General features: G+C 29.9%; 1 protein-coding gene across 9 annotated transcripts in view; it reads left to right on the top strand.

Moving 5' to 3' along the window:
- The window catches only part of LOC107446422 (RIMS-binding protein 2), a 143304-nt gene that overhangs the window by 40220 nt on the left and 81875 nt on the right, over positions 1-21209 (top strand). For all 9 annotated transcript variants that reach the window (XR_015430287.1, XR_011638166.2, XM_071187373.2 and 6 more), the window contains exons 6-13: positions 457-642; positions 3646-3711; positions 6973-7071; positions 7566-7727; positions 9756-9943; positions 11403-11478; positions 12099-12218; positions 19250-19357. Coding sequence is in view for 7 of the 9 variants with exons in the window: in XM_071187373.2 (XP_071043474.2) it covers positions 457-642; positions 3646-3711; positions 6973-7071; positions 7566-7727; positions 9756-9943; positions 11403-11478; positions 12099-12218; positions 19250-19357 (1005 nt within the window). In the remaining 2 variants the exon portion in view is untranslated. The remainder of the gene's footprint in view (positions 1-456; positions 643-3645; positions 3712-6972; positions 7072-7565; positions 7728-9755; positions 9944-11402; positions 11479-12098; positions 12219-19249; positions 19358-21209) is intronic.

Raw genomic sequence — 21209 nt, 5'->3', positions numbered from 1 at the left:
ATCAAAATTTGAAACTTGACTGCAAGCTAAGTAATCCTAGATCATGCTTATTTATAAACATAAATATTTGTAATCTGGATATGATCGCTACTATTGAAATTATAATAACATGTTATCAGGACTATAATTATAATCAAAGCTATGATTAATCATATTCCCTGATTCTATAAATTACATTTTTGCCTCAATCTGATTTATATAATAAGGGAAGCTGGCAAATCTGTTTTTGTTTAAACTGTTTTCTTAAAATTGGTGTTTTTAAAAGCAAATATTTTCATAACCTAACCTAAATGAAAGAGACCCTATTTTTCTGGCATATCAGCGTGTATTGTATTTATATTGCAAAATCATCGTGATTTGGAATTGTTAGAACATTCCTTATAAGTAACCATTTTTAGTTTAAATATTTTATTTCTATTTATGCAGAAAATGCTAAAAGACGCATTTTTATTTTAGGTCCTATTGTAGCGGAAGTTGCATTAATTAAAGAAACAGAAAATTCTGCATCTTGTGCCAATCAGAACAAAACAAATTCTGAAACACCTTCAGAAAATACCAATAGTGAAATTAATAGGATTTTAGCACGTATTGAACAAGATAACCAAATTTTAGCAGAACTTGAGAAATCTAGAGGAACAGTTGGTAAGTTGATATATACAGTGTGGCAAAACAATGGACCACACTGACTAACCTTTGATTTAAGGATCGGATCTTCACGTTCTAGGATTCAATCTTAATGGCTCGAAGGATTGATCTCAAATATGCTAAATATAAGTGCAGACGATATTTTAAGTTACAAAGTCAGAGATAAAAACGTACTTTATCTGAATAAACATACCTTTTTTTCGACGGATTTGGATTTCTGACTCCTGGGAAATATGGTCCCAATAGTTTGGTCAGGAGAGCGCTCCAAAGTTTAAACCTCTTAATGTTAATTTTACTTTTGCGTATTTCGATAAATCGCGAGAAATTTTTTTAGGCAAATTAAAAAAAATCTTAGCACACAATTATAAAATTAGTTTATCCAAACGTAATTCCGTGAAAAAAATAACTTTTAGTAAATATTTATCGTTTTTTAATATTTTATTTAAGAATGGTAGAAAAAATTTGGAATTGAAAGGAATACAATGTTTTTCATCATCTTAAAGAACATTATTTTGCACCGTAAAATACAAATTCGTTCAAAAAATTTTCGATTCGCTTAAACAGTTCTCAAGATATAGCGAAATACGTAAAAAGTTAAATTAACATTAAGGGTGTATAAGTTTCGGTGATGGGAATTTAAGATGTCAAATGAAACAATATGGCAATGAAAAATCCTCTTTAACAGTAAAAGATAACAAACCATCAAGAGTTTGCCTTAAGTACTGGACATCAGCCTCTTCAATCCCTGCCTTGGCTGCCGGTTGTGCTCCTCCGCCAGAATTCATTCGCGCAGGAACTATTCCGGTTCGTCTTCCTACCTTCGGTCTTCGATCCAATACTCGATCCTTCTACCTCGGCTTTTCATGCTATCTCAGCTGTCGCAACCAATAGTTTCTACAAAGGGGTCCAAACTTTGAGGCGTTCTCCTGACCAAACTATTGCGACCATACTTCATTAGATTGCGGCTACTCCTAATATTTTTGGGGTCATATAACTGATTCCGCCGAAAAGAAATTGCACTTATTCACAGAAAGTACGTTTTTGCTTCTGATTTCGTAACTTAAAATATCGTCTGCATTTATTAATTAGCATATTTGAGGTCACCCCCTCAAGCCACTAAAGACTGAGTCCTAGAACGTGAAGATCCGATCATAAAATCAAAATTTATTTCAGGCGTTTCTTTTTTTGTGCACACTGAACATTCATGAGATGGTACACAGAGGTTCTCATTGTTGCTCATTTCTGGTTACATCACTTGCCCTCCAGATCTTCAGAAAAATTTAGTTTTCTCCAACAGAAATAATAATCTAATAATTTTAAGACAACTTTTTAGTTGGCGTGTGTCCCTCCCATGGTCATTAGAAAACCATTTTTCAAGAAGCCGCATTCTTTGAAATTGGGGATCATACATTAATAGATATTTCTAAGTGGGCAGTCACCAATGACCGAGCTTCAACGCATGAAACTCATTATTATTTATTTGAAACATTTCATTCACATAAAATTCAATTGAACTTCTAAAGTGCTAAAGTTTGAAACTGAGGGACCATTCTCCAATTGCAGGAAATAAGTTATTCTTATATATCTTACTAGATTTGTGGTTTTAAGAATTTTTTAATAAAATTATTACCCTATCGCGATTTTAAGAGAGTGTGAATAATTTATTAGTGAATGTAGCAACAAATCTTATGATTTAATTTTAAGTTTTCTTCCTAAATATGATTAAACTCTTCACCATTTACTTAAAAACAATTTAAAATTAACAATTCAGTAGTTATAAACTAGTCAAAATTGCAAATGGAGGAACCGTATATTAATTTACAATTGATAAAAATGTTAAAGTGCAATACTCGTAACCCTTTTTTTAAAATTATTTAAATTGCTTTTTAATCAATCGATTAGAGAAGTAAAATTCAGCTTAATCAAGGCGATCTAAGTCATCGAAATTAGGGCTTCACAATTTTCTGAACAGCGCTATGATTGTGACAATGTGGTCAGAACAAGTAGATTGTTTTAGATCTCCATCTCTTCTTCCTAAACATCGGAGTCACATCCGTCACGTGATCCTTTTCTTACAGCCATTTTGGAGGAGAACGAAGAGCGTTCTGTGACAGTTAAGGTTCTTTTTTGGGACATTTATAATTTGTGTATTTAACAGCAACGGAGAAAAAGTTAAAGCCTTAGGGTTGAATAAATAAGCGGAACTATAAAATATTGGATCATTTTTCAACAAGACCTTGCAAATTAAAAGTTATTTTAGAATTTCAAGTTTTTAATAATCATATATAAACTATACAAAATTGTAAGAAACCAACAAATTTTATTTTTAAGTTATTTTAAAGAAAGTACTTGTTTGTGTCTGGTTTCGTAACTTAAAATATCGTCTGCACTAATTAATTAGCATATTTGAGGTCACCCTATCAAACCAGTAAGATTGAATCCTAGAACGTGTAGCGCGTGAAGATCCGATCATTAGATTAAAAGTTATTCAGCGTGGTCCTTTTTTTTGCTCACTGTACAAGGTACCACATATATCTCAGTAACAAAAAAAAGATGTATTTACTTCTTCAAACTGCTTTATCAAATATATATTGTATTGTTTAACAAAAGGAATATTAAAAACATTGCCCTTTTTTATGTAAATTATAATATTTATTTGCATCAAAAAATGCAGGGACCCCCTTTTCAACGTTTTCTTAAAAAACAAATACAATCACTTAAAATATATTGGTTTTTCTCCTAGCCTGATGGTTCTCTCTTCATGTCATTTGCTTTCTATCAACAATTTTATTTTGATTTCCATTTTTTTAATTTGATTTAATTCTACTTCAACTGCGAAAATTATATTTTCTAATGGCGTCTGATCCAACATTATCTTAACTGTTTAAACTGAATAATGACACGAATATCCAAGAATGCTCGTTAATGAATGGTGTTAGATAATAATATATCTTAAAATAATATATATATATTTATATCACTACATTAATTTGTTATTAGATCTGCCATTGGTGGGAGCAGCTACTAAGGAGAACAAGGAAAGACCTTTGCATGTAACATCAATAAGTAAATATATCTAATTTTATTATCTCTTTTCAATACATTTATTAATATCTTCATAGATAAATTAATTTATTATCAAATACTAACATAAATTTCAATGAAATGCCCTAGTGAAAGCCCACAGTTAAAATGTCATCCTGTTTTGGATCATCATTACAAAAGGAACTCAACTCCTAACTAAGAAAACACTGCCTCCTTGCACAAATTAACGCGTCTTCTCTCTCTGAAAAGTTATCATTTGCTAATATATTTTTCTGGACCAAAGCTAACAAAGGCATGTGATTTTCATTTTTTACTAATTTGCTGAATTCTGCGAATCTTTAGATCGTTAATTCGTGGATAGCTGCAAATCACAAATCTATTATTGGTATTCTTATGATTTTATTTAAAATTCCGATACTGTTACGACACTCGAAATTCGAATCACCTATTTGAAAAATCACTTTTCGACACGCTCGATTTGCACCGATAAGTCCATGCGTTGTTTTAATAATCCTTATAGAATTTATTACAAGAAATTTTCGGATGGTTTTTGAAAATTCCAATATTTTTAATATCGTATTGTTATGACTCGTGAAATTTGAATCAAGTGTTTAAGTATTCACTCTTTGAAGTACTCGATCTTCTCCGATTTTATTGTTTATCTTCGTGATGTTTGGATCGGAGGTTATTGTTAATGATTTATAATGGGTTCCTTAAGAACGCGATATATTTCATGGGATATTATCACGATATGGGAAAATCGAATCTCTCCTTTGAGTATTCACTTTTTGACGCGATTATTCTACAGTTTCTTCGATTGATTTTCAACAGTCACTACCTCTGTTTTCGCATATTTTTTCTAAAAAATCCCAATATTTTTAATATAATATTATATTAAAAATATTGGGATTTTTGATTTTGAAAAATATTGGGATTGAAGACACACAAATCTCGAAATACGGGAGTGAAGTGCGTGAATTTCATTTTCACGACGTGTAATTCACTCCCCTTCAACTGCCATCGAGCGAGAAGGAGAACCTGATTGGTTAAAAATATTCTTCCGAGAAAAAAATCACCAATCGAATTCACTAAAAACTCACCAAAAGATCGTAAATCACGTGTAGTGTTATTGATCCTTATAGGAGAGTCTGATACACGGGAATTCATCCGTAATCCTTTTTTTCCCCAGCAGACTTCGCTAGACTTAACAATGTTAAGTCTGTTTACTTTTATTTCTTTTTTTGAGTGAGTGACTATAAAAATGATAATCTATTTAATTATTTTTTTTTCCTTTATTTGAGTCCCGCAGTGGACTCTAGTAAATGAAAAAATCAAGTAAATGATTAATGAATGAATGAAAACAAAGTTCCCAGCAGATCACCGGAGTCAAGCATCACTGGCTATGGTCAGTATGTGGGTGGGTGACCACTTGAATCAGTCTGCGCAGGGTCCGAGGGTACGTGGTATTGGTCTTCGTTAAACTGTTCTGCAGGAAAGTGCTCGACTTCGCATGCAGGTCGTCGGGCTACCGAAGTGAGGGCGCTATCCTCTCTGCAGAGGATCCAAGTTGTGATGGCCTGTCTTGTCATTGTGCAGCTATAGTGCGACATAAAGGAACTACAACAGCAACAAAGTCGACAGGATAGATTTATTCTATTTGTTGAAATCAAAATATATAAAAATCTGAACTTCGATGAAAGGTTTTTCGCTTTTATCAATATTACATCATTGAATGATCAATATGATGTATTTCACTCAGTAGTCAATATGATTTATGACACTTCTTGGGATGCCTCTTGATTGTCTCATTGATGAAAAAGCTATCTTGTCCATCAGCCAAATATGATCTTCTTGCTCGAATTTTATTTTTTCTCCTCCCTGAATTTCTTGTTCACCTCCAATAGTAAACTCACCGATATTTACAACAATATTTTAATTATTTATTTTCTTATACACAATTCAGAATGCACTATCGCAATTACATTATCTAAATATTGTGTTTCCTCAATTGATATCCTTAGTTCAGATCCCACACTTCGTTCATTTTTTGTAGTTTGCATTTGAATGTGTGTTAGAAATGATCCCGCATTTTGTGGAAAAAACAGTTTGTTTCAATGTATTTGCGATGACCATTGTTGTGGTGCCTATTGTGTTTCATCAATAATTTATTTTCAATATTAAGATCGTCTTCAATTTATTGTTTTTTCCTAACTTTTACTATGTACCTTCTCATTACAGCTTGGGTCAATTTGTCACAAATATTGTTTCTTTTTATGTTTTCCTTGTTTTACTTTTGCTTAAAAGAGGAACTCTGAAAAATTCAGGTTATATATTTCAAATAGTTTACCGCTCTGGAACAATTTTATCAAACAGTAACTGGACAATTAAGAAGAGCTTGACTAAATTCGTTGATTTTCTACATCAATAACAGATCAATCTAGCTGTCCATTCTGGAGCAATTTTATACAACAGTAACTAAACAATTGAAAAGAGTTTAATTAAATTCGTTGATTTTCTACACCTATACAGCTATGCAATAGTTTTTTCTCTGATAACCCTCGAGTGTTCTCTTTCATGAACTTTATTTTTTTAATACAACAGTACTGTAAATATTTCTATTCATTTAACTACTATTTGATATAAACTACTATGAATCGTTCAATACTCTATTTATTCTGTAAACTGTTTCTGTTCTATATAAAATAACTATGAAATTAAAAATTGTATATTCTGTTATTATTTTTCGATAAAATATGCTTTCCTTATTCTTAAGTTCATTATATTTTTTTAGTTTGTCCTTTGTATTTATAAAAGTAATCTGGTTATTGAAAACTGAACCAAAATGTGTCCCAATTTTTTTGAAAAAATTTCTTAATTTGCTTAACCCACTATGAGGCCTGGCACTGAGAATAAAAGTGTGCAGACGATGTTCTCTTCTATATTAAATTTCTATTAACATTTAATTGGTAATTACATTTAATTGGTTAATAATAAATATGCAGTACAGGCAGAAAAAAATGCTTTATACTTTATTTCTGAAACTCCATTTTTTCTATTTTCTCACCAGGATTTTTTCGGTTTGTTTTGTAGTATATTTCTTAGAGTGTCAAAAATTATCAGGTTTTTGATCAGAAAGTGTTATTCATATTATATGATTTGACAAGACAATAATGATGGCAAGAAATATGCTATACATACTTTTAAAGAATTCAGATAATGACTTATTTAAAATGAATTTTTAATGTATTTTAATGATATCAATTATCCGTTTTCATTTTCTAGAACAATCTGTTACCAGACATGAATTAGATCAACTTATGGCAAAACTAGAACAAGATAATAGAATATTAGCTGAATTGGATAAAAAAAGAAACATTTTAGGTAAGATATTCATAAGTACCTAGCATTGTCTTTGAAGTATCATTTACAGTTATACACTGTTATATAGATACACATTTCCTGAAATTAATCAAGACAAAATAATTAAATTAGGTGTGAAGCAAGCTTAAGCAATCTGTTACTCATTGATATATTCACTTTACTATGTCACGTATTCTACTTTCACGTAGTTATTAGTCACTTACAGGGTAAATAGTGATCTCTAGCCTAAAACAAGACGTAGTGCCTTTGAAGAAGGAGAAGAAAAAGTTAGAATATGAAACAATAGCAAATGTAATACAATAATAATCAAAAAATGTGAAACATTTTGTATTAAATCATTTCTAAATTCTTGTGCAATATTTCCCAAGCATATTTATGAATATTTTTTTTTTGTGGAAAGATTTGTTAACTTCTTAGATTCTTTAAAACTAATATAAAATTATCTGTGAGAGATTTGCCGAGAAACATTTAAATCAATGGTTCTTTTTTTTTAGAAACTTCACTAAGCAAGAAAACTTTCATGACAAATAATGGTCTACCTTCACCCAGTCCATCATTAGGTAATTTAAGAGATCCTTCTTTTACTCTTCAAAGTCTTACTGCTTCAGCTTCTGCCACTTCTTTACTTCATCCTTTCCAAAGAATTCAATCCGATGGTATGGCTCGCCTTTTATAATTTTTTTTTCTTATGAAAAAAATACATTTTATTATATAGGCTTGTAGGTTAAATGTTTAATTGCACGAGAGACACCAAGCACAAACATCATAAAATACTTAATGTATTGAAATTAAATAATGTAAAGAACTGAGCCTGATGTGAAGCTCTCTACACATAAAGGTTTCATGAGAAAATTAGTTATATTATCTGTATTTATTACATGTCTAAACTGGAATAATTTTCTTCCAACAATTGAAGATAGGAATTCTGATTCCATGAAACAAAATGCAATATACTTTTGCTGCTGGTCAGTGGAGTTGGGATTTTTAGTTTTCTTTAAACTTCGTCATTATCATCGCATAATGGGTAGAATATCTTCGGATATTGGGTAGAATTGTTTACTACGAGGGCAGTTTTTTAAGTAAGGGCCGTTTTGTTGTTCACACTAATAGGTGAGGCGTGCGTCTCAACGAATGGTCTTTAAAATGTTCAATTCTAGCAAATTGCCCACCACGTATGAGGTTCTGTCAGTGATACGTTGGCAAAGAACCTGTCTGCTGCATGCATTCACCGGCAGATTCGTGAAGTTTACGAAACTTCCTACTGACAAGAAATTTTGCTACTCCATGACAATGACTCTCTCCACACCTCAGTCTCGAGCTCTTTTGGATAGGACGTTTTGGACCACCCCTCAATACAGCCCAGACCTTGCGCTAAGTGATTTTTATCTTTTCCGATGTTACAAACATCACTTTAGAGGGAGCTAGAACAACTATGATGAAGACGTGAAAACGGTTGTGACCTCTTGGTTATTGGAGCAGGCGACAAGTTACTATGAAGAGGGTATTCTAAATCTAGTTGTAAGGTATGATAAGTGTTTAACCAAATTTGGAAACTATTTTGAAAAAAAAGAGAGAGAGAAACGTATGTAGAATCAAAAAGTAAATTTGCTTCATGAAAATTTTCCTTCGTTTGGTTTTTATTTTCAAACTGCCCTTACTTAAAAAACAGCCCTTGTAGTTATTCATGCCAGCAAAATCAATTATGTGCCCACTAGATGAGTGTCAGCTAAATGACATCTACCGTTTGCATAAAAAGCTAGTATGTTACTACTATAGATATTTGCTAAATTATTCTTAAAATTCGTGGTATTAAACATTTTATTCAGTAAATCAAGTTGCTGACCATTTATTAATAGGAATATAATCAACTATTACAATATTATATTAAAATAGTTATTAAGAATGTGATATCAAGTCTACTTTTATTATCTAAGAAGGGTAAACTTTCAATTAGAGTTCTATAAGTAATATTTATTACATTTAAGCTATAAGTTATTTTTATTACATTTTTTACTCACATTTAATTCACTTTAGGTGGTTACAGATGTTAATTTGCGCCCTCTTGCTGCTTTTAAAGAAACAGCCATATTGTTCACACCCACAGCCAAAATTACGTTAAATTATTCATTTATTTTTATTTATGCATTACCTATCTATTTATTTATTTTGTTGAAAATTTACATTTAACTGGTTCTTGCACCAAGCTTCTCAATTTATTCGTAAGATATTAATTCCTATACACATTAATTTTAATTAAAGTAATTTCTCAAAATCAAGTTGTATGTAAGTTATTGACTCTGTATTCCACTGTTTGCAACTTCGTTTTAAACCATAAATAGCTCTCTTCCGTTTACAAACTATATTTTTCTAATTTTTGGAAGTTGTGCTAAGAAACCTGAATTACCGAAAAATGTGATGTCATTTGCTTCGTGGGTACACTTTTTAGTGAATAGTTTCCCGTTTCATCTATTACCTCACACCAAGCTCTTTAACCCACTGACGGTTCTGCACGTAAAAAGTCGCATTTTAACCTGCAGTCTTCTCTGCATAGCAAAACCGGTTTTCCCATGTTAACTGATAGGGGAACTGTGTGTAGGGGAGAAACATTCTCCCAATTTTGCCCATTTCCTTAACCGTCAGTGGCCATTTGGAAAGGAGACTAATAAATAAAATTTTGCTTCCAGTTGCCCTTACAGAAGAAGAAATGCTTGATTCTATTGATTTCATAGAACTTCCAGGACGAGGACGGTGTCACATATACTGTGCACGTTATACATACGATCCTTTAAAGCAATCTCCTAATGAAAATCCAGAAGCAGAACTGCTATTAAATGCAGGAGATTATGTTATTATTTATGGTGAAATGGATGAGGTAAATACTTTACCGTATTTTATTTAATTATTGTCCTCCTAGAGTAAAACCTGCAAAGATAAAATAAATGTAAAGATAAAGTTCTTGTCGGTTTAAACATGGATTTTTTTTCTCCTAGATACGCAAATACGGGTAAGTTTCATAGAAAAAAGTTTGGGTTGTTTGTTGTTGTTTCTAATGACATTTGCCAATATCAGCAAGCCTGTTCCAAGCAAATTTAAGGCAGAGGGTGCGTTTCTTTTTTTTTGGTAGTGCCATTTATGGCCAATAATACGACTTTAACCACGTACACGTCACTGCCTGTTTATAGGGCGGACCCACTCATACATAGATCGTAATTTTGACCGGAGTCAGAGAACGATCAATCTCCAATTTCCCCCAGAGCCATGACTTGTTATGGGAACATGAAGAGCTTTGTAACCCGACAGATTTAACGTGCACCTGTAACCATTTACTACACGGGGAGTCTTCAGCCGGCGGGAATCGAACTCACAACCTCTTGGACTCATCGCCCTACCAACCAGGCTGTCCCGGCCCCACAGTTTTTCAAGAAAGAAAACTTGCCCCATGTCTTTTGTTATTTCATTTAAGGAGTTATTTTAACTTTTGGGGTTCTAAATAACTGTAGTAAGATGGAATCGTAACGATTGCAAAATGTCTCTGACTTAGCAATGGTTATAATATAAAATTTCTCTCTGACTATCGAAAAGTTTTTTAGATTGTATTAAGAGAGTAATTATGTTATAAGTATCGGATGATTAAAAATCAAACCTTTTCATTTCAACTTACTGTTATTGTATTATAATAGTATTAAAATATCCTACGTTTAACAATAACTGAATTACTAAATGCTGTTGAAAATTTAAGTATATCAAATGAAAAATTAATTAATTATTTAGTCCAATATTCCCCTATTAGCAGATATCTCCACTTCATAGCAAAGATTTAGATCATTTAAAAAGTTGAGGAAAGTTGAAAGCTGAGTTTGAGAACCTTTTCTTTAAAATTTAGTTTTAAAAAAAATCTAAAAACAACATGTCTTTATTCATTTAAGCACAAATTGGATTTCTTTAGAATTTTATATCTAGTAAATTATTGCTTTGATAGAAAATTGTAAAATTTTTATATTGTTTTGCATAAATATTTTACCTCCCGGCTGGTTTCTTGGAACTGCTGGATAATAAATAAAAATTTTACCGGGTATTCGGAGTAAGTCGGGTAACAAATAGAATTTGTGCCGTGTACCCGGAACAAACCGGCTGGAGAGAAGATTCAATTTTCACCGGGTACTCGGATTCGACAAAATTTTAGGACCGGTACATCTCTACTCAATACAATTTAAATCTAATACCGAAATATATATTCTTACATTAAATTATTTCTTACGCAGTTGATCTCTTCTTATTTATATTTTATTCGTTTAAAGTATTTTCACATTTGAAAGGTATTTATTTTGTAGGATGGGTTTTTCAATGGTGAACTTTTAGATGGAAGAAAGGGTTTAGTTCCTTCAAATTTTGTTGAAAAGCTCACAGGTAAAATCACTTAAGCTACCATCTTACACTTCTTATTTTAATGTGAATAAAAATATTGATGATTTTTCTCATATTGATAAACATAGTTTTCCGGTGGAAATTGAAAAAAATATTGAATTAGAATTTAACTATTTATTTCTATTTTTGTAAATTTAATGGAAATCTATTTTGCATAATCATATTTTATTTACCTGAGTATGAGAAAATATTTTGGATGATATATGATCTAAAGTAACAGAACAATAAATATAAGATAAAATTTAGCTAAAAGACTTAGAAGCAGAATATTTGTTGCACTCATAAAGAAAAACATTTCTATTTTTGCATCTGCTACTTGATCAGAATTTAATTTAGATGGTACTAACTTATTCAAGGAATTTCTCATTATTAATTTTTTAAATTGCTTTTGATGAGTTTTAGCCATTATAAAAACACTATTTTTTATTATGTTTGGTCAAATTATTTTTTTTAATTTTAAGTTAGATATTTGCTGTTTTTAAATGCGTTTAGCTGTTAATTTTCAACGCAAACATTTTTAGGTAATTCCCCCCCCCCTAAAAAAAAAGTTCCTAAAAATGTAGTATGGCAAATAAATTTTCTTTTGTGTATTATTGTAACAGGGGAAGAATTATTTGAATTCCATGCCACAATTTTATATGGAAACAGAGATTCTGATGAAAGCAGTGTTAGCTTCAGTTATGCTCAAGATATCGAAGTCTCAGATGATTTTTTACAACCAGGTTTGTATTTGTACTTTTTATTTTCATTTAGTCTAATTTAGCAATGCTAATAACTTTTACAGCTTATTTTTAAAATAATTTTTACTCTAATTCTCTTTTTTGTCTTCAGGAAACTTGTTTGCTTAACTAAATTCTATATCGTACAGAATTATGCTTCCACACTGATGATAGTTCTTGCCTATATTGTCTTGTTTATTTGTATCATTACTTCTATGTAATATTCTTGTAGATAGGATAAATTTTATGAGCATTTCTTGCTATATATATTTTAAACTTATATTTTGTTCGAATTTCAAACATCCTGTATATCAATAAAAATAAATTTAATTATGTTCTGTCATGTAAAACCAGATTATGCTGTGAATTAGATTAATGTTGTGGTATTTCTCATTGCGTTTTTGATTAAATTTTTGTTAAAAGAATAAATTTTTATAATTAGCTAGAGTATAATAATTTCGTCACTACTGTGTTGCATTTCTGCAGAAATGCCTAAGGCTTTTCCTAACCAAGCATAAAACGTGTTTAATTTATAATTATGAGGCATTTCTGTGACAAACCTAAAAGCACAAAGTAATTATTTTCTATTCTATACTTCCCAATTTGTTACAAGTTCATTTCCAACTTTATCCATGCTTCCATTACCTGTCTTCATCAGTATATAACTTGATTTCATTAAAGAACTTTTTCTGTGTCTTCTCCTTGATAATGGCAATTCTTGACTGTTTCTGTTAGATGTGTTACATTATGTTTCTTTCAGAAAGTTTTAATTAGTATTTTAAGTAGCGTTGAATTAAATGGTTAAAATAAAAGCTTTGATGATGAGAGCTTTTGAAGATGACAGTCCACGCTTGATATAATGACTCCTGTCTTCCTTGCAAAACGGATATTATAACGTTGTACCTTAAGCGCAGTTTGAGTCTTCAAGATTCTTCTGAAACCTAATTCCTTCTCATAAAATCGTTTGTCATGGATCTTGCCATTATGAATGACTATAAAAAGATACATTTTTTTTAGAATCAGTTATTAATTTCAGATTATAGCTGAAATATCTTAAGTAGTTGTCATACAGCCTGAGGTATATTACTCAAACTGTCTAAAGAGCAGTTAGGTTAGTGACAGAAGCATCTTTATTTTGCTGTGGAGCAAAAAGTTACAATGGCTTTATGAGCACACTATTGGCGTTCCAGAACTGATGTCAAGCTTCGAAAATTAAGCAAAATATGCAGTAAAAGATACGCAAAGCAAAATACGCAGTTTTCTAGATAACAAAATAAATAAATAACTCAACTTCCTACAGATATTTGGGTAGAAAGTTGGGTGGGCATAAGGATGGAATTTGAATGCAGCCAGTTTGCGTAGTTACAGCAAAATCTGCGAGGAATAGTTTTAACCTTTTGACAACGGTTCTTGAGTGCTCTTCTTTTATACTTTACTTTTAATTCTAAACAATACTTCAATGTTATTATCTAAAATAAAAAAAGTATAAAATGGCTTGAATTTTTTAAAATATGTTTAATAAAAATTTTGCTTCAAAATATTCAAATATCAAAATTCGGCAATTTATAAAGATCTATATTTTGATTTAAAATTCTTTTTTTACAGCATTTGATACCAATACAAAACTTTTTTTATCGCAGGTGATTTCAATTAAAAAAAATGTAAAAATCGATTCGTCCTATTATGTAATACAGTGCGCAAAATAAGAAACGTACCACCCTGAATAACTTTTGATCTAATGATCGGCTCTTCACGTTCTAGGACTTAATCTTAATGATTCGAGGGGGTGACCTCAAATATGCTAAATAATTAGCGCAGACGATATTTTAAGTTACAAAATCAGACATAAAAACGCACTTTCTTTGAATAAACACACCCTTTTTTCGATTGATTAGGATTTCTGACCCCCGAAATATAGGGGGTAGCCGTAATCTGGAAAATATAATCCTCATAGTTGGTCAAGAGAACGATCCAAATTTTGCACCCCTTAAAGTTAATTTTACTTTTTGCGTATTTTACCATTTCTCAAGAATTTTTTAAGTGAATTGAAAAATTTTTGCACGCAATTATAAAATTCGTTTATCCAAAGATAATTCCATTAAAAATATAACTTTTAGTAAATATTTATTTTCTCTTATTGTTTATGGTCGAAAAAGTTTTGAATTGTAAGCCATGCAATTTTGTACATAGCTGTAAAGAATATAATTTTACATGGCAAATTACAAAATTTGAACAAAATCGGTCCAACAGTTCCCGAGAAATCGAATTTTTAAGAACCCGTAATTTGATTTCTCAGGAACTATTCGACTGATTTCAGTCAAATTTTGCTTTTTGTCACGTAAAATTACATCCTTTAAAATCGTGTAAAAGATATTATGCCTTAAAATATAAAATCCTTTTCGACTATTATTAAATAAAATAATAAAAAACAATAAATATTTACTAAAAGTTATATTTTGCTTGGAATTATCTTTGAATAAACGAATTTTATAGTTGTGTGCAAAATTTTTTCAATTCGCTTTAAAGTTTTCAAGATATGGTGAAAGGTTTCACCAAAAAGATTTTTCTACCTGAATGATTGATGGAGTAAACGGAGGAAATCTATTGAAAAAACATACCTGATCAAGGAGGTCATTACTCGCCAAATCTTTATGACGCCATAGACAATAAAGGGTCTCAAATGGAAAACCGATTTACCTCGATTTTGAGTAACCTAGATGATTAATTCTACCTTTAGTGGGAGAGAGGAGCTTACGGATTTTTAGGACAAAAAGTAAAGAAGTTAAAGTAGAAAAAGGACCTTTAAAGATTTTAAAATAATTATATTTAATTCAATTGAATTAATTATATTTAATTAAATTGTTGAACAAATGTACTAAAAACGAATATATTAAAATGAATTTATTAAAAATTAGTATCATCTTGAATTGAAGATCCAAGCTTTAAAATTTTTAGTTCGTTCAGCTCTCGTAAAATTACTTGCTCGACTACTCAATCTCTTTAACAAAATATTAATCTAATCTCTATAAAATTGAGTTAAACTTTACACGATGTTTCGGAATATTTTTTTTATGGACACCGTTCTTTTAAGTGGGGGGAGGGGAATCCGATGCGAGCTTTTTGAAGATATTTCGCAATTATAGTTATTTAGGGAATTCAAGTAAAGATGCTACCATTCCTTTTGGATTAAAAATTTATTACTATGTAATATTTAAAAAAATCATAAACAACAAATATGCTAACGATTAATTGCGTTACACAACTTTACACAGATAGGTTTTTTCTCTGAAGAAATTCAATGAATTTGGTTTTTTGACTATCAAAATACGAGGGATAGCAGCAGTCTGGAAAATATGGCCCCAATAGCTTAGTAAACTGAAGAGCGGTCGATAGTTGGGGTTCATTAATGTTGATTTACTTTTTGTGACTTTAGCTATATCTCGAGAACTTTTAAAGTGAATTAAAAAAAATTTCCTGCAGTCATAAAATTCGTTTATCTGAAGATAATTCCATGAATTTTTTTCTTAATCATATTTTTATTATTTTATTTTGTATGGTCTTTAAAATTTTTAATTGTAAGGTATGTACATTTTTGCATTATTTTAAACTACCTCACCCTACAATACTCTACATTACCCTACAATAATGGAAGAGACACTTTCAGATTTCGTCATTTTTATGAATTTCTCAAGAAATACTTAGAAGTTTATTTTGATCATTCGTTGGGATTACATCAGCACTGAAAATTTAGTGCCTCCTAGGTAATAGGGCCACCTAGGTAGTCATTTAATTGTCATTAAATTTAATATGGTAGACAAATTTTTAAAAAATTGCATATTTACAATTGCATATTATATTTCAGAGAACACATAAAAATTATTTATAGAGTAATATTAATAGAATAATATTAATATTAATAGAAAAATATTAATATTAAGGGAATAATTAATAGAAGTATTAATAAAAATTATTACATTCACAAAAAATATTAGATATTTAAATATTTGTTAAATGGCGCTCAATGGTTAAGAAATTCAAGAAGTTAGATAATAAATTTCAAAAAAAAGTTTAGTGACCCATTGTTGTTAAAATAACACGGAAGAGCTTCGTAGTTTTCCTCTCCGTGAAACGCAAACGCAGTTCTTAAAGGCCTTTCACAAAAAAAGTTTGCTCCAGCGTCTAAATTAAGGGTTTCCTTGTCTTCTGAGTTGGCTTGAAATAGCAATTACGATGAAATTGATCTTCTGAGTTACGATAAGATTGCAATCAAGTAATATATCTTTTCCCTAATCTACATGACGATAAGTTTGGAGTGGAGGCGCTATTTTAATTACTTTTTAAAGAATGCATTATACCCATAATTATTTGTTGAATATATAATAAATATATAAAAATGTTAATTATGTAAAAATGTTAATTATATAAAAATGTTAAATATATAAAAATTATGGTAAAATTATTCCGCGGATGTGTAGAGTGAAAGAACTACTTTTAAAGCTCATATTTTTAACAATTTTCTTATATAAACTTTAAAATAGCAATTTTAATATTAATTGAATATAGTTCCGAAAATTTTGCTAAATTTTGTTGATTATTTGCGAAGTTGCAGCCAAAAAATTTAAAACAAAAAAGTTTGTATTTTATAAAAAGATTAATATTTCCATAAATATGTAAGGGTTAACAAAATTTTATGCAATTATTGCAAATAACAACCAATGTAGTCAGTGCAAGTTATTACCTTGTTGGTTTATTTTCTGGCATAAGGTGTTTAAAAAATACTTTTTTTCGTTCGTAATTTATTTCCTGTCTCTTAAACCTTTGAAAGTCTTAAAACTTTCTTACAAGTATGAGAAATTCCATGATCTAAACACCTCTAAAGTATTTCTTGAGAAATATTTCTAATTGCTTTTAAATTATTTTCTTTTAATTCTGCTATTCAAACTTTTTTCAATATTTTGAATGTCTCCTACCTCATAAATTATTGGTCCAGATTTCACTATATTTTTCCTCCCTTTAATGTTATTTTGTGACAGCTAACACGACTAATAGTTCAAATTTACTTTTAAAAAGAATTTTAAAAAAGTAGTTTACTGGCGTTGTTTATGGAATACTCTATATGTAAAAAAAAAGATTTTTTGTACATAAAACTTATCTTGAATATAATATAATTTCATATAAATTTAAAAATTGTTTGGATTAAGCGAATTGATTTACATTCCTTCATTGCGTATGACAAAAACCAAACATAAGGCGAACTTATAATTAACTTATTTTCTGTCAAAGTAGAGTTTTTTGGAAGCTAAAAAATTTTCGAAAAATTTATTTGTGAAAAAAAAAACTAAGTTTTAAAAATAAAAGCTTTAGGATCAAGATTTATGAAAAAGTAAAAAAAAAAGTGAGTTAATTATAAAACCACATTTAACTATGTTGTGCTTAATAATAATAAATAAAATTTCCGTTTTAATATTTTGTTAATACTATTAAAGATTATTGAATGATTTCTCAATTCTGTACTAAACATGACATATGAATTTAATTTAGTTCTTAAAAAAATATTTCTCAAGTCATCATCATGGCTAAATATTAAAACATAGAAATAGTTTTAATCGTAATCGCATAAAATTCTGAAACAAAATTATAATTTCGAATAATGTTTTTACGGTGAAATCATCTTATTATGTTAAATTCTAATATGTGTTTCATTTTCAAACCACATTGATACAGGTGATGAATTGTATAGTTTAAAATTATTAATTATAACATTAATAACATTACGATCGATTTCATTAATTTCAATTAATGTAATAATTGTGCTCAATGAAAAATTGAAGTTGAGCTGCAATTGAAAAAACTTATACGGAATTCAAATACTTCCGTAATGTTAATAACGGCTTAGGTCCAAATTATTTGAATATTTAGAAAAAAATGTTCTGATAATTGAAATTTTATTTAGTTTCATTCTATAATTTATTTAAAATTGCAGAAACATTAAGTAAATCCATCTCAATTCGCAAGACAAGCTAAGCTGTTCATGAAATGGTGGTTAGCCACAATAAAGTAATTGCTCTTTTGCTTCATTCATTCTTAGAAAAGTTTCCCTTTTAAAGCTAAAAATCCTTCGTCATACCAGGCTATATATCGACTTCTTTATTAGGTACGCGCCAAGGGAAAACAGCTAGATAATATTAAGATAGGATAATATTAAGCCAAGCTCTTTCTAGGGTAAGTGGGCAATGGGATACCCACTTATGCACCTAAAAGCAGTTACCCTTACCTTGACAGTTGCAGTTTTGGCGAGACATACAATGAACCGAAATGCGCAAAAAGTAAAATTAAGGTGCCCAAATTTTGGACCGCTCTCCTGATCTAAGTATGGGGACTATATTTTCTAGATTGGGGATGCCAGTTATATTTTGGGGGGGGGGGTCAGAAATCCGAATCTGCTGAGAAAAAGGTATCTTTGTTGAGTAAAATTACGTTTTTGTGTCTGATTTCGTAACTTTCACTAATTAATGAGCATATTTTAATTTAACCCCTACCATTAAGATTGATTCGTAAAACGTGAAAATTCGAGCATTACATCAGAAGTTATTCAAGGTGGTCCCTTTTTTTTTCTTTTCCCGTTGCTTTCTGTACGTCTGTATCTTCTTATGGGGAGATTTGTATTTGCTAGTTCTTTTATTAGTTTCTTTGGTTAATCTTTTCTTTGTTTTGTTTTATAATTCTTTTTAATTTATGTATTTTGTTTTCGTAGTCTTGTGCTACTATTTTTTGATTAATATGTTGCCTTTCAAAACCTTGTAGATTGCAAAAAATTACTGAAATTATCCTGCTTGCCCAAGACTGAATGCAATTAAGAACTAATAACGAATAAGATGGTATAATAAAATTAATAAGAAGATATTACATATAAAATGAATTTTAAGGTATTAGAAATAAAGCTGAATGAAATTTTTTTAAGAGACTTTTTTCATACTTTGTTTCAGAACTTGTTTCTCTTTACTCAATATCATAACTATTTCATTCTTTTGTAGAAGACTTTCATCGAATGAATGACTATGTTGATTTAGATGACATAGAAGAAGTTGATCAAGATAATGATGAGGAGGATGTCCAACAAGGAAATGAAAATTTTGCTTTTGGTATAAAAGTTCTTCATTTATTGGCCATTTTCAATATTTTTCAATTATCGTTTTTCTATGTGCAGTAGGGTGGTTTTTATTAACGTGAAAACTTTTCATCTACTATTTTATGTCATCCCCTATAAAAGTGCCATTAATAAATAATAGTTAGACTCCACCCCTGATCATCAAAGTTTTAAGATTTTTCTCAAAAAATTGCACATTTTTTTGCTATAAATCCAAACGAGTGGTTGTAGAAAAACAAATTTGAACTGACTTTATATAGATAATGACTTCTTCTTTTATAATTAAACCTTGTTTGTAACAAGAATGGCCTAAATTATACTTTTTTGATAATCCTCTCAGTAAAATCAATATTAAGAGTATTGAAAGAAATACGCATGCTTCGTTAACTACCGTAACATGACTCGAGTAAAAAATATAACAATGATTTTATCACTATATCGGTAAATAATATCAGATGTTGAGTAAAATGTATCTAGTAAAAAGATGAGATGTAAAACAATCGAGTAAAATTAAATAAAATTGGACTTTTCCAATATAGTATTTTTTTCTTAAATGGATCTTTTAGAAGCCCTAGTACAAGGATTTAAGGCGATGAAGAAAGTCAAATGTCATTGCAATTTACTAATAATCCCTTTTTTACGGAAAGAAATATTATTCTTTGTATCCATATACAAACAAAGTATAGAAATAATAGTTCATGTAGATGCAACTTTTGAGAAAGGTAATACATTAATGTTAGTGTCTTCTTGTCTTGTCTTATTGGCGACTATCTTCTTTCTGTGCAAGATATTAAAGAATAATTTCAAGAAAAATACATTTTTAATTTACGATGAAATGATCACCCAAAAGCGTAAAAATGGAATTTAAAAGTTTTATTGTGACTGTTTAAAGATATTCGTGTCAGAAAAAGAAAATGAAAATAGAAAAGAATAAAGTTATACATTACTTCTTTTAGTCATCATTTCACAGTTCATCTAGTTTCGACGAGTAAAAGAAGTTAAGAGTTAAACATCTGTAAGCAAATACAGCAGGAAACTCAAATAGTATATTGCTATAAAATACAATTCTTTATTCAAGTCAAAATTCAATTTCTTTGTAATTTTACTCTACTATATTAAACACAATGCCAACAGTTCTCATTCGATACATTTTTTGTATTGAAAAACGTGCTAGTTTTTTCAAGATTGATAAATTTTTAGCTTTTGTTATATTCTTAGACTATCTTTTTTTTTAAAATTGAATAAAAAAAATTTAGTGAAAGTTTGGATTACTTCAGTTTCAAGTGAAATATAAAGGCAGGAAGATAATAATGACCTGTCAAATTACTGTTGGTATGGACTAAGAAATTTCCAATCATGGACTAAATATTCGACCTACTGTTAAGGAACAAGTGGGGGAGGGGAGGTTTCTTATGGACATAAGGCTAAAGTGGTCATCTTGAATAACTTTTTTATTGATCGATCCTCTGGAGATATCGTAAATTAGCAACACTGGTGTACACTGGTGTACTACCATGTGCAACACTGGTGTACTACCACGTGCAGTCGCATAGGTACACTGTAAATACTTTGGTAGAAGTTTGCAAAAGAAGGTTTTTAATGTGCAGAAGTAACTTTCAAATTTTCTCTTTACTCTTTCATGAACATATTTTATTTTCAGAATTTCAACGGAGAGTGATAATATCTTAAAAATTCTACTGTGTTTTACCTATTTCATCATTAACCTTTGCCCTGTATAGTTTCTATTAATTAGCATTAGGGATAAACAAATATATATCTTAATGGAGCTAGTATCTAGTGTAGGCACATGATGCTGGGACTAGTGTAAACATGCTTCAAGAGGATTT

Source organism: Parasteatoda tepidariorum, chromosome 11 (genome assembly GCF_982258835.1).
Source record: "Parasteatoda tepidariorum strain Cologne lab strain chromosome 11, Ptep-v5.0, whole genome shotgun sequence".
Classification (NCBI taxonomy): domain Eukaryota; kingdom Metazoa; phylum Arthropoda; class Arachnida; order Araneae; family Theridiidae; genus Parasteatoda; species Parasteatoda tepidariorum.
Note: the sequence above shows the minus strand (reverse complement) of the source record. Positions and strands in the feature narration are given on the sequence as shown.